This window comes from Typopeltis vanoorti, chromosome 5 (genome assembly GCF_054136105.1).
Source record: "Typopeltis vanoorti isolate ZY-2024b chromosome 5, IOZ_Tvanoo_1.0, whole genome shotgun sequence".
Classification (NCBI taxonomy): Eukaryota; Metazoa; Arthropoda; class Arachnida; order Uropygi; family Thelyphonidae; genus Typopeltis; species Typopeltis vanoorti.
This window is the reverse complement of record NC_143553.1, coordinates 96166191-96181443: the sequence shown is the minus strand read 5'-3', so window position 1 is coordinate 96181443 and position 15253 is coordinate 96166191. Positions and strand designations below refer to the sequence as shown.

Below are 15253 nucleotides of genomic sequence, written 5' to 3'. Positions count from 1 at the left end.
AAAAATAAGTTGTATCAACAAATTGAAGGAACAGCAATGGGTAATCCTTCTTCTCCTGCTATCTCCAATTTCTTTATGGAACATTTTGAACAATGTATCTTTGACAACATTTCTCTCAGACATACTCATTGGTTCAGATATGTCGATGACATTTTCGCTGTATGGAATGGCTCTTCTGATGAACTTCAACAGTTTCTCACCAAGTTAAACGCACTTCATCCTAGGATCCAGTTTACCCTAGAAGTAGAATCAAATAAGCAGTTATCGTTTTTAGATCTTTTAATTCTTCATCAATCAGATTGTAACCTACATTTCTCAGTCTATAGAAAGAAGACTCATACAGGCCATTATATCCATGCTGAATCTCATCACCATCCCAGTCAAAAGGCAGGAACTATTAAAACACTGGTTCATCGGGCCCACTCCTTTTGTTCTTCAGACGATCTTTTACAGAAAGAACTGCAATATATTACTTCTTCCTTTCTATCTAATGAATATAAGAATTCCTTCACTAAAAGAGCTTTGAGTAGTTTTAATGTCTTCCTCTTCAAATACAGAAGAAATAATGCGCATTCCTATCCCTTATGTACAAGGCATTAGTGAACGTATAGCAAAAGTTTTAAAACCACTGAATATTTTTGTTGCCTTTCGACCATTTAGAAAAATCTCCACCTTTCTCACTTCTCCTAACGACAAGCGTCCACATCTTAATTATCTGGGTGTCTACCAGATTCTGTGCTCTTGTGGATTATCTTATTTCGGACAAACAGGAAGATCTGCCTCTATTCGGCTAGAAGAACACCAATCTTATATTGAATACTTTAAACCTGAGAAGTCTGGACTTGTAGAACATGCCATCATCACTAGACATAGAGTTCATCAGAAAAAGACGAGTCCTTCACAAAAGTCGGTTCCTCATGGAACGGCTTTATAAAGAAACGTGAAACTTTACTTCATTCTCCTAACTTAAGCAGATCCGATGGTTTATGTCTATTCTCTTTATGGGAGATAGTACTTTATAATCAGCTAATCTATCCTAACTTTTTATTGTATACCTTTTTTTGTTAGGAAATTTATTGACCTTTTTAGTTATCTTACACCAGCTACTTAGGTAGCACTTTTTGGAATTGTCAGTTATTGTTTAATTTGAGCTTAAAATGTACTGAAGATGCCTGTGACACACAGGCAAAAATTATACTATTAAATAATCTTTGTATGTGAGTCTTCTGTTATTAGTTTTGTATCTATATGTTTACTCACGGTATACTCTTTTAAAACTTATTCCTTCTACGTATTTAATAATTTTTCAAAGAAATTATTGGAGACTTCCAGTATATTTATATACTTTTTTTTTTTCAAATTTTTCATATTTGTATATATATATATATATATATATATATATATTATTATTTTTTTTTTTAATGAAAATTTGTTTAGTTTTGATTTAATTTTTTTATATTCAAATTTTTAAAATTATTTTTTATTTTTATATTGATTTCATACACAAGAGATCAAAGGACTTCTAAGTACATCAGTGTGGAGTGCAGGTGATAACTGAGATAGAAGTTTATTGACTTTTTTTTTTTTTTTGAAGAGTTATAGGTTTTAATTGGTTGGGAATAAGGCTGTTCTAAAAAAGCTCATCCCATGACCTTTGTTTGATTACTTTTACATATAGCTTACTTGTTTAGTGAGACCTGTAGAGTTTCCATAATTAAACATTCACATGTGTGACACAGGAAAAAAAAAAAATCATATTTATTTTACAAAGGAATTTGAACAATGAAACAGTACAGCTCATGTGCCAAATTTGAATTCCTCTGTACAAGTAGTTGATATTTGTTAAAACTATTGGGCTGTAGCATGATAATTAATTATTATGATACAATCTGTTTAACACAATCAAGTATAATAATTTCCTAAACTTTTGGGATAGTAAGGCAGTCATTACAGCTTCGGTACTTTGAATAGCCTTTCATATCTTACCCAGTAAAAACCCAGATCTGTGTAAAAACTTTGTGTTTGCCCATTGGATTCTATGGTTTGGATTTTCAGTTCCATGCTGTGCCACTCCCAATTTGTGTAGTTTGATGTGCTGGATGTGGTCTTGATGTTCAGAAATATGTTTATTTCCAGATGTTTCAGATAAAAATATTCTAGGTTTGTGAGAGTGGTGAACCCATGACAGTTCCTTCCACTTGCTGATATAGTTGTTCTTTCCATGTAAAGTATCCTGATGTGATTGTGAATTTGAATAGGTCCACTATGTCTGCTGGAAATTCTTGGACTAGAATGTGTATTGTTTCAGTATGTGGAATATTTGTGAAAAGGGATGTGATGTCAAAGCTCACCATCACATCTGAAGATGTTAGTTTATTCCTGTGCAAAATTCTGTGGAATTTTTTATTGCAGAAGTTGAGTGGCCAATCACAGGACCAAGAAGGTTTGATATGAATCTTGAGAACTTGTAGGTAGGGCTGCCTATGGAATATATAATAGGCCTAAGTGGTGCCAGTTACTTTTGTGTAGCTTTGGTGCTCCATATATTTAGGGGAAGGGGGGGGGATTCTTGCATGGTAATTTCTGATTTTTTTTTAGCAATTTCTTGGTCTATTGATACAACATCCATTTGTCCAATAGCTTATTAAACTTACTAAGTTAGCTTTTGGTAGGATCTTTATTAAACTTAGAATATGCATTCCAATCACATAAGAATAATTCTGTTTATCATTAATAGGATTTGGTGTCTAGTACTATTGTGATGTTTCCTTTGTCAGCCTTTGCGATGACTACATTGTTATTGTGTTTCAAAGACTATAGTGCTTTCAACTCCGTCCTAATGGATAAGCATCTTAATACATACCAATTCCAAAAAAAAAATAAAAATAATGCACAAAATTGCAAGGATTACAGAACTGTGAGCCTAAATATCCCATGCATATAAAATTATTTTAACCATTGCATCATAAATGTTTTCATCATCATCATCATCAAATTCCTGCCATGTACACTCAAGGGGTGTACAGGATATGACAGTACTACATGAAAAAATTACATCATTACTAACTTCTTATCTACAATTTTCCTCCAAATCAGTCTGTTACTTGTCAAGACTCCAACATTATCAGATCTTATATTTCTATCGTCTAAGGCACTTTGTACCGTATCAATCCACCTATATCTTGGTCTTCCTCTGGGTCGTTTTCCTGCCAACCTGGCAGAGAACACTCGTTTTGCTAATCTTTCCTTGCCCATTCTATTTAAGTGACCATACCACCTGAGATTAGCTCTGCTAATGCATTCCTGGATGCTGACAATGTCAAGTTCTTTCCTAATATCCTCATTTTTAATATGATATTGCCATTGATGCCATCTGTTCATGCCTCTAATCTTTCTCAGGACTCTCATATCTGCGGTCTCTAGTCTTTGGTCAAGTGTTTTACTTCTGACCCAGCTCTCAGATCCATAAGTTAAAACTGGATTGAACACTCTTGTATACAGCTAATTTAGTGTTCCGACTAATTTCTCTCTTATTCCATATGAATTTATTCAATTGACTTCCAACCATACCAGCTTTGCTGATTCTGTTGTCTATTTCTATATTTAATTTACCATCTTCAATAAAAATCGTGCCTAAGTAGCTGAAATGTTTTACTTGTTCCACAGGTTCTCCATTCACAACACAGTTGACATTTTCAATGATTCTGCCTATTTTCATTGTCTTTGTCTTTTTATTGCTGACCTTCATACCATATCTATTACAACAGCTATTCAATTTAGTCAGAGAATCTTGCAGACTTGTAGCGGATTTATTTAGAAGTATAACATCATCCACATAAAGCAAAGAGCTGACATTAACATCTCCAATTTTGATGTCAGGTTTAATACCACTTTCCTTCATAATGTGATTCATATAGATAATGAATAACAGAGTTGATAATGTACATCCTTGTCTCACACCAGATTTAACATTAAACCATCTTCCTGTACATCCTTCAATTCTAACTGCTGACTTACAACTGAAATAATGACTAAGTATTGCTTGATATAATGCCCCATTGACGCCATATAACTGCAGCGTATTGAATAGCTTCTCTCTTGGCACCTTGTCATATGCCTTTTCGAAATCGACAAAACTTAAATACAGATCTTTGTTATATTCCCATGCTTTCTCGACTATTTGTCGTAAAGTGAAGATCTGATCCTGACAGCCTCTATTTGGCCTGAATCCAGCTTGTTCTTCACCAAGCTTTTCTTCCACAATTCTTCTCAACCGTTTCTCAAGTATATTCGCATAGATCTTGCCAGGAACACTCAGTAGGGAAATACCTCTGTAATTCTCACATTCAGTTTTATTTCCCTTTTTATATATGGGTACTATGAGAGCTCTACTCCAATCATCGGGAATTCGTCCCTCAGTCCAGGCTTTCTGAACTATGCAGTGCAGCCACTGTAAGACTCTTATACCACCATACTTCAGCATTTCTGGTTGAATATCATCTACTCCTGCTGCCTTTCCACATTTCAAGCCTTTGATGGCTTTTTCTACTTCAAGTATGGATATATATTCCTGACTGCATGCCTTGTCAGTGTTTTTTATCACTGTGCTGTCATCGATGCTTGTTTCATTTAGCAGTTTTTCAAAGTAATTACTCCATACTTCAAGGATATCTTTTTCTCCTGTTTTCATGTCACCTTTATCATCTCTAACTCCTTTTACAGCACTCTTTCCTCCATTCCTAAGCTTCTTCAACAACCTCCAGAATATTTTGCCACCTTCTTGATATTTATTTTCTATATTCTTGCCAAAGTCCTCCCATGACTTTTGTTTAGCTAGTTTTACACACTGTTTAGCTTTCTTACATTTGTCTCTGTATTCTCTAAGAGCACAAGCTGACTTATTTGCCAGGAACTTTTGATATGCTTTCTTCTTTTCCTTCTCTGCCTCTTTAACTTCCTGTGTCCACCAGGGAGTTCTGATTTTTTTTATCCTTGCACACAACCTCACCACATGCTCTCTGACAGAATCAATGTTTTCTTCAGAGTTTGCCACTGAATCTCCAAGGTTTGATTCCTGTTCTCAAACTCTTTCATTTTCTTTTCAATAATCTTTCTGTATTTTAGTCTACAGTTCACATCTGAGAGCTGCTCAGCTTTTATTCGCTTTAAAACTTTCTTACATGTTATTGTTTTCAATATGAAATTCAATTTTATCCCGCTCAAGACTAAATAGTGATCACTTCCAATTTGAAATCCTCTGTACACTCTGGTGTCCTGCACTAGGGAGAAAATATCACTATCAAGAATAACATAGTCAATGAGACTTTTCTTATTCCTAGCCTCTTCTCTCCATGTGAATTTGTGCACATTTTTATGTTTAAACATGGTGTTAGTAATATCTAGTCCATGTCCTGAGCAGAAATCCAAACAGATATTTGCCATTATTATTAGCTTTGTTTTTTTGTCCAAATTTTCCCAAAATATTTTTGTATGTCTCACAATCATTTCCTACTCTGCTATTTAGATCCCCAACAAGGACCAACTTTTCCTTTTTCATTGTGTCAGTTGCTTTTTCTAAAGCCTCAAAAAATTCCTCCACTTCTACCTTAGTAGAACCTTCTGTGGGACCATAGGCACAAATAAGTCTCATTGTCCATTTCCCCATTCTCATTGCCCACATTACTCTACTTGAGACTGACTGCCATTCAAGAAGATTAGCCTCGTATTTTGTGTTGAATACTATGGCTACTCCTTTTCCTTGATTGTCATTGCCTGAATATAACATTTTGTATTTATTGCTCAGAAAGATATCACCAGTTTTTGTCTTTTTTGTTTCAGTCACCCCTATTATGTCGATCTGGTACTTTTCTAATTCCTCAGCTAGCTCCATTTCTTTGCCATTCAGGCTTCTTATGTTGATAGTACCGATCTTTAACTCTGGTGATGCTGAGTTGGGGTGTGTTTTCAGATTTGTTCCAGTAGCTGACTTTTTGCTGTTCGCCCTGGTTCCCTGGCGAAAACAACGGGGGCCTTGTTTAACTGAGCGACACCCCAGCCAGCATGAAATTTTGTCATGTTGCACCATCATTTTTTATTTTGGTTTAACCAATAAGAATACAATTTGGTCGGCTAAATCCCAAATTGCCAGCCCATCCTCGTTTGTTCAGTATCAAAGTAGATACCCAACAGGATGCACCATGAGAAGGTGAGGATTGGACATTAGGTCAGAAGCCCTGGTATGTGGAGGTCTCCTCTCAGTTATACAGCTTTGACCCTTAAGCACCCCCATAAATGTTTTTCGTCCTCAAAACGAAGTCTGTTAGCTTGATCGGTGGCTAGGATAGGTGACTGATGTTCTTTTCAGTTTTGCTTGAAATCAAGATAAGGAGTACATTTGATTGAAATGGCAAGCTTATGACCCTGTACTGGGATATTTTTAACAGATGCACAACTACTTGTACAGAGAGATTCAAATTTGGCACATGCACTTACTAAAGAAAGAGCCATAAGGCTTCATTTGACTGTTGTGTTATTGCACTCTGCAACATACATTTCTGTTTTATTGTTCAAATTCGTTATCATTGTTCTTCACTCTTACTTATGATGTCTTATGATATGTCAAATGAAATATTTGTAAAATAAATATTATTTTTTACTGTAGCACATGTGTGAATGTTTAATTACATATATCTTAGCTTTCCTACATATGCTAATTTACAGCCAAGAATTTTTCATATGATTTCTTCTCATAGACTGCTTTTTTAACTTTTCTCAGTTCATCATATGCTTCTTCCTGAGTTGATCATTGTTTTTTCAGATTTTTCTTATGTTTCTAATGTTAATATTTTTTTAATGTTTCTAATGTTAATATATTTTTAAAACTCCTGCATTTTTTTCTGCAATAATTGATTGTTGACAATGTTGAAAGAATTTCAACCTTTTGTCAAAAGAAATTTACAATAGTTGTCATTCTTTTCAAATCTTTAGTACACACTTTTCATCTTGCTCAAACACTTTGTAGCAGTCATACATGATTTTAAAACTGACCCTGCTTGTTTTATGTGTATTCTCTCCAAATGAATAATTCATGCATACTTTAATGTTGATATGTGGTGTTAGTTATTACTGAGCAAAAATCTAGCAGGTACTTAACATTATTAGTCCTGCCTTTTATCTCCAAATTTTCTCAAAACATTTCTGTATGTCTGGAATTGTTTCCTATTCTGCTGCTGTTTATATCAAACAATAACCAGCTTTCAAAAAAGATCAGACTTTAAAGATTCCTCTACTTCATCTCTAATAGAACCTTTTGTGAGACCAGAAGTCCAAACAAATATCATTGCCCAGTTTTCTACTTAATACTGGCTCTCATTCAAGAGGTTTATCTTTACATTGAGTATTATAACTACTTCCTCCTTTTCCTTATTCATAGTGCCTGAATAAATCATCTTCTGCTTATTATTTAGGAGCAGTACCTCATCTGTTTTGGTCTTCATGGTCTCATTAAAAGCACTTACATCAATGAGGTATTTCTCTAATTCCTTTGCTAGCTCTACTCAAATCAGGTATAAAACAATGGTATCTGCCCCATTGTTATTCGGTATCTGCCCCATTGTTACTGGGTATGTGCCCCAGGTGTTATTCCTCTATGGATTGCATTATGAAGGCATGTCTAGTGATATGAAATTTGGAGATATTAAATTCAGGTCTTTATTTTATGCATATGATATTATACTCTTAAATTAATCAACTAGAAGTCTTCAGGACTTTTACTCAACTGCCAAGTATAGAGTGCTTTGGAATAAATTTACTTAAACATGTGCTCCTCATTTTAATCATTTTTAAGTGATTTCTTGAATAAAATTCACTTATTGAAAGGACAGCAACAATTCTTAAAAGGATTAATACTACCGAGAAACCTGCAAGTACAGTTTAAGTGTTTAATAACAGTCTTTTTTTTTTAATTCATGTAATATTGACCATGTGCAAGTTGCTCACTAATGCCTTCTGCATAATACAAAAATGGTAGCAACAAATCCCCATGATGACAGAGTGTTCTGGTGTTTTGTCACCACCATTTCTTAATAACAACATTTCTTAATAACTTTGATATCTATGCTCTTTACGTTTATTCGCCCCTTGGTGTCACATGGTAGTATCTAAGTACAAAGGGAATTGCCCCGGGGTAGAGCCAATATCCAAATGTAACAAAGCTTCTGAGGTTCTTCTTCTCATAAAATCCTAAGACATTTATTTGTTTTCACTGCACCACTTAGGACAATTAGTTTAAAGGAAAAAATCTTAAACAAGAAGTGAACACCCAGCTATACCTTAGTGACTAACAACTGTGCAATCGTGACTATAGACACGCTACTCAAATCTCCCGCTTAGGTTTGCATATTTAGCAAGTGGTGCATCGGATAATACTAACAAACAACTGAATCAGAGTAAGCAAAAGATTTATTTAACATTCTAACATATATACAGTTCATGAAAGTCTGGGAAAGATAATTTCTAAATTACAAATTTATGTGCTATCATAGTTATCAAATACGAACAGTAAATTCTCATAACTCGCATAGGATTAACAATAGAGCCGTTCTATATCACTTCACACATAAGATCCTCATAACTCTCTTAATTAAAACCTAGTAAACATATATTATCATTCACATTCACACATCCTAAGGTTATCACTCTTTAAGTTACACTTGTCTACTTTCACAACTTATAATTTGCTACATTCCTAAGTTTAATCTTTGTTAAGTCCTTAGATCTTGATTCACATATCATTCATTTACACTATTTAACAATAAAATTTCACGATACCATATTATAGTTATCTCTTGTGCTTGTTCCTCTCTTTACTTGTCCTTTGACCCTTAAATTGATTTCTTTGTGTTAGGATTGGTACCTGGAATTCCTTGATTATATGCTGGCCCATTCGTTTCAGTCGGTTATGCCTTCCTTTCAATAGGATTCTTGGGGCAAAGTCACTCTTACACATGTGCCGCCTTTTTACCTAGATTTTAAGGCCTCTATGCAGACTACCCTTTTTTTCTGGAGTAATGTGATTCACCTCGGACCGTGCGATGCATAACCTTTCCCGTGGATACGTGGCATCTACCGTTTCCGTCTGCAGGGCATCAGGGCAGAGATTTCCCCTCCTGCTCTCGAACCGTCCCTCCACTCACGAAGTCCACACACCAAAACCAAAACCACCAGGAAAAAAGCCTCATGGGGGAGTGGGGGGTTTCTAACTTTTATATCTCCACACCCTATCGGCACCTTCCGTAATCTTCCTCCTCCTCCCTGACTCATCGATAGTGCTCAACGCGATATCTCTCAGTAGAGGATTTCTTCTTTTCTGCCTACTTATCATGTGCCGTGTGCACACGATATGCTTGCGGCAACTTCCTTTAATCCTGTGCTCTTGGCCTTGAATTACGCTACAGTTATCGTAAAAAATTGTGAGTCATTCATTTAAGCTTTGTCTATCTAATTTCTAGAAATGGTATACTGCTCTAATCATACTATAACGTTCTTTTTCTCTAGAATTTTACCGCCAATATTTAACTAGCTTTAGTAATCTTTCTACATGAATAACACTTCTTTCTTATGCATTTTCACAGTTATTATCCTTTTGTTTAATATATACAAGTTTGTTCACATATATGTAAAGTTTACACTCTTAGACGCAAGCAAATTTTCTATTATAGGTTCTTTACTTGTTAAATTATGAAAGAATAAATTCTCTTAGGAATTTTATCAATCACAATTTAACACTGGGCATATATAACACACTTCAGCTGACCAGCAATGATAAATCCAACGATACTGTCACAGCTGCAGACTAGATGTCACAGACACCAGGAAAGCCTGCTATGCATTTTTTGTTGCCATTAGTCACCCTTTTTTCACAAACTCATGTATAAAAATTGAAGAATCATCATATAAACTTCTCATGACTGCTCACTGTGCCTCTCTTCCAAAGATTCACCATTGATGAAACAAAATAAAATCAGTTGAAGACAAACTAGAAAAGATCCACAATCAGTACTTTGACATAAAATCACACTACCAATACCAGGCAGCTCCATAGCTTCATTGTGTTGACTGTGCACATCTTGATCGAGGCTGAAAAGAAAACAGTACAGCACTATTTTACTCAACTTCTACACTGAAAGTGATAAGCTGAAAGAAGACATCACCAAGGTAATGGAAAATTCTAATTTTGATTGTAGAAAAATCGCCAGCTGCTACCGCTTCGGACCTATGAACAAAAGAAGGGATGGGACAAACTTCCTGTAATTAGCGAAAATAACCTATGATACATCGGTGAGTATATCAGAACTATGAACAACCTCAAAGTCAGTTCTCCCCCAGTCACATATATGAACTTGGCCTGATCTTACTTTTAGCCATTATGAACAAAGCCAATGACTTTGCCAACAGTTTCAATGAAAATGACAAAGCAGCAACAAAACATGGACCATCGACTACAAGATAGGAATACTAGTGCAGAAATTAAGCACTGTTAATAGCAAACTTGAAAACCAAAGTACTGCATAGGAAATGTGTATGATCTGCTTGATCAACAACAACTCCACAGAGACTTTCAGATAATTTCAGCTTCAGTCTTCAGAACCCTGCCTACTTTTCCTGACAAATCCAAATTACTGCCTCTCCAACCATCATCCATCTTAACTTTCCCAAATACACATTCTTCTTTTGACTCAAGGATGGCATATGTGCATACATTCATTTTTACATACAATGGCAGAGAGCATTCTACTTAGAATCTCCTGACTATGGTCTTCTTTGGCTGAAAATCTCTCTCTGTCCCACTGTGTCAAATACATGTGGTTGTTGTATTTGACACTGTGTCCCACTGTGTCAAATACAACAACCACTCTGAACTCTTTGACTTCCTCTCCGTGAAAGTCTGTGTCCTTCAGTCTAACTTTCCTATCAGTTAAGTTATTTTCCTTGTCTATTTTAATGTCTATAACACCAACTGTCTTTCTTTTTCCAACTACACAGACCAGGCAGGTAGAGATGCTGAAACATTTGCCATCACAAACTACCTTACACAAATTGTTCACATTCCCACCAGAGTACCAGATAACTCCACCCACTTTCCAAACACCCTGAGTCTCTTCCTCATTAGTGAGCCTTCCAAATATGCTGTGGAGATTGTATCTCCCTTAGGTAATTCTAACCTGAGCAACATCCACACAGCCATTTCCCAACCAAGAGTCATCTGGCATTATAAGAATGCTAAGCAGGATTCTTATAATGGGGCAGAGATTTCTCTGCCCCATTCCCTTGGTTGGACTATTGCTTTTGGCCTTCCAAAAAAATTCCATACTTCGGTGCAGCACTGAATGCATCACTGAAGTAATCCTCTCTAGAATAAAAGCTTACATCAAAGCCTGAAACATCTACAAGAAAATCATATTGCATCACAAACTGATTTTCAAAGGACTGAAAGGGAAACTTCCATTGTGTCCAAATGGTAGGTGTGGCCAAAGCAGTTGGCCACAATGTCTACCCAACACTGCTCCCACCACTACTGCACCTAGATGGATCTATTGCATCATCACCCACAGAAAAAACTATCTCCTGGCCTTATACTTTTTCTCAAATGCCTGCATAGATGATTTTGGTAAATGTCATCCAAACAGCCAATACTCAATGCCTCACTTACCTTTCACCAGAAAGTAATCAGAACAGTCCTGTTCTAAATTAGATACCAAAAAAATCCCCTGTCCCTGATTCCTCCAGTTATTCAGTTATGTTCCAGAGCTCATTCCTATTTTATGTTGCCTCTTTATGCTCTCTTATTCCACTATATCTACCTACAGTATGGAAATTAGCCATTAATACTCAACTATAATAAATTTAGTTCTTTATCCAAGTGTGAGCAAACAAAGTTTGCGCCTGAAAGTATCTTCAGGACTGGGGTAAACTTTCAACATTAATACTCAACTTCTACACTACCTTAAAAGTTCTCAGTTAATTAATGACCACCAGTATGGATTCTGCCAGTGCCATTCATCAGGGGATCTGCTCACCTATATCACCCATCTCTGGATAAGTAGCATTGAAAGGTTGGGAGAATCCCAAGTTGTTGCACTTGATATCTCCAAGGCTTTCAACAGGGTTTGGCACAAGGGCCTATTAAGTAAGCTCCCATCATTCAGTCTGTCTCATGACTTCTACAACTAGGTTGCCAGTTTTCTCACTGGACACACATTGCATGTGATGGTGTATGGTTTCCTGTCCTGTAATTAATGCTGGGGTCCCACAAGGTTCTATCCTCTTACCCACTCCTCTTTCTTCTATATATCAATGACCTGTTCCTGTTGACCATTAATCTGATATATAGTTTAGCTGATGATAGTACAATACGTTCCTTCTCACTTGACAAGCCTTGCACCAAACTAGCACAACCAACAGAGCAGCAGCCACTGCGAACTTAAATTCTGATCTCTAAACCACTCTTTGATGGGGCTCAGATAACCTTGTCAATTTCAATGCTTGCAAAACACAGTTCTGCCTTATTTCCCATAAAAAAGATCCGTATTCTTCCAGCCTTACCTTTGGCAGCACCCAAATCTCTCCTCGCATAAATACATTACAACCATTGCTGCCTTAGCATCCATTAAATTAGGATTCTTCTTTTGCTCACAGCATTACTTTACTTCTCAACAGCTATTAACCCTCTACACATCACAAATTTGCCCATCCATTGAGTATTGCTCACACATCTGGGGTGGTGTCCCATGAGCTCTCAAAAAATTCTTGATGCAATACAGAAGAGAGTAATCAGACTGATAAATGATTCATCTCTTACAAACTCGCTCCAACCAAGTACAGATGTAGTATCTACTACATTCATCTTCTGTAAATATTTCCATGGTAAATGTTCATCAGAAATAGCATCAGTAATTCCCCTTCTCTTTCTCTCTCTGTAAAATCCATTGAAACATGTGCACTTACCACCCTGCATCCTTTACCAGCCTAACCTCATACTCATAGAACAAATTTCTTTTCCTTCTTCTTCATTCCTGATCTGCTGTACTCTGGAACAACCTCCCCTCAGATGTGTTTCCCAAGGAAAACGATGCAGTGGCCTTCAAATCTAATGTGAATAAGTTCCTCCTTTCTCAAAGCTGTTCCCATATGTGGCACTGATGTACTATAGGCTGACCAACTAATCTCTCATAAAATAAATATCATGAAATAGCATCAGTAATTCCCCTTCTCTTTCTCTCTCTGTAAAATCCATTGAAACATGTGCACTTACCACCCTGCATCCTTTACCAGCCTAACCTCATACTCATAGAACAAATTTCTTTTCCTTCTTCTTCATTCCTGATCTGCTGTACTCTGGAACAACCTCCCCTCAGATGTGTTTCCCAAGGAAAACGATGCAGTGGCCTTCAAATCTAATGTGAATAAGTTCCTCCTTTCTCAAAGCTGTTCCCATATGTGGCACTGATGTACTATAGGCTGACCAACTAATCTCTCGTGTATGGGCCCAACATAAATTGAATAACTGTTATAACAAATTGAATATGAAAATCAGCATTGGAAAAGTCAAAGAAATATGGAAAACTTAAACTGCTTTTATCATTGTAATCTGTAGAGCAAGCAAACCATCAGCTATTTAGTCACAGGTTTAGTGAAGATGACAAATTAAATATGAAAATAGATAATGGAATAAGCAAATTTGGTATCATGGGGAACCAGTTGAATAAATATATATTGGAATAAGAGAGAAATTAGTGAAAACAGTATAGAAGAGCTAATCTAAGGTGGTATGGTCACTCAAACTCAACAGGAGAGGTTAAGAGAACAGGTAATTGATGGATATTAGTCTAGAGCGGGTGTGGCCAACTTCATTCTATACGAGGGCCAATATATGATGAGTGGTAACATCACAGGCCGCACATTTTTAGACTGAACTTAAATAAAAAAATAAACTCTGCATTTTTTCAAGGCAATAGTTATGTTTTGAATTACTATATTTGTTAAATCATTTTACTACTGGGAAAACAATATAAAATACTTGATTAATTTAAATATAAGTTGTTAAATTAAATTTAATTATATATTTCTGTAACCAGAGCAGAGCAAGTGACTTTCAATGATGAGTTACTCTGGAGCACATAGAAATCTACAACTCGCACAGAGAAGCAGTTGAGTAATCTTTTAAAGCTATTTTGATTCATGTTGAGAATATAATTTTTTTTCCGTCATCAGAAATAATGAATATAACTAGTATATCAATCAGAAAATCTACGGTCGAAACCAATAGCTAAATTAATAATACATATAATTTAATATAGTTTTTATCCTGCCGCGGGCCACACAAAATCACATTACGGGCCGCAGGCCTGCTGTTGGCCACCTATGGTCTAGAGAAAGGCTACTAAGTTGGATGATGCTATTTCTAGTACCTTAGACTGCAGTATAAATCTGACAATAGTGAAGACCCAAGAAATAACATTAATTTGAAAGAAAAGAAAAATTTGTTGATCAAAGTTAGCAATATTATGAACTTAATTATGTAATACTCTGATGGTATCCTGTATATGAATATGAAATATTCTGTACATCCCTTGATTATATTCTATACATCAAGGGATGCTTTTTTTGTTAATATAATGGTATCCTTTTTTAATTATGGATGCATTGCTGTGTTTCAGGAATTTGGGCACTGTTGGAAGTTTCTTCTGAATTAATGGACATTCAGTATGAAAGTAGCATGAAAATCACTAGTAATACTCGAACTCATGTTGCTGTTGCTTTAGATCGGATTTTTATTACCATGGATCATGATAAAGCAAGAGAGAATTATCGGAATAAAGTCATGGAATATGTGAAGTAAGTAGAACAGAAAACTTAGGTGTAGCAGTTTTGGCACTCAGCTAAGAGCATATTTGTACAGTGGCAGTAATATAATTTTGAGCCAAACAACATGTAGTTTGCCATCATACATTTAGTATTGTGAATGAGTTAAAGGTTAGAGAATCTGGAAAACCTCTAGAAATAAACCACAGTACTTTTTCAATCCACTGAAGACTTCAAATAAGCAGAGTGGCGATCTCAAAACTGGCTAAACTGGTCAACCAGGATGGCAAGCTTCATGTTGTTTGAACATGTCTGTTTATCTGAAGCCTTCAATGGCTTGAAAAAGTACTTGGTTTATCCAGAGAGGTTTTCTATATTACCTAACCTTTAG

At 35.8% G+C, this 15253-nt stretch overlaps 1 protein-coding gene across 2 annotated transcripts in view; it reads left to right on the top strand.

Moving 5' to 3' along the window:
- unc-45 (unc-45 myosin chaperone) overlaps positions 1-15253 on the top strand; it is a 368157-nt gene that overhangs the window by 110770 nt on the left and 242134 nt on the right. For both annotated transcript variants that reach the window (XM_090393271.1, XM_090393270.1), the window contains exon 8: positions 14718-14895. In XM_090393271.1, the coding sequence (XP_090249397.1) occupies positions 14718-14895 (178 nt within the window). The remainder of the gene's footprint in view (positions 1-14717; positions 14896-15253) is intronic.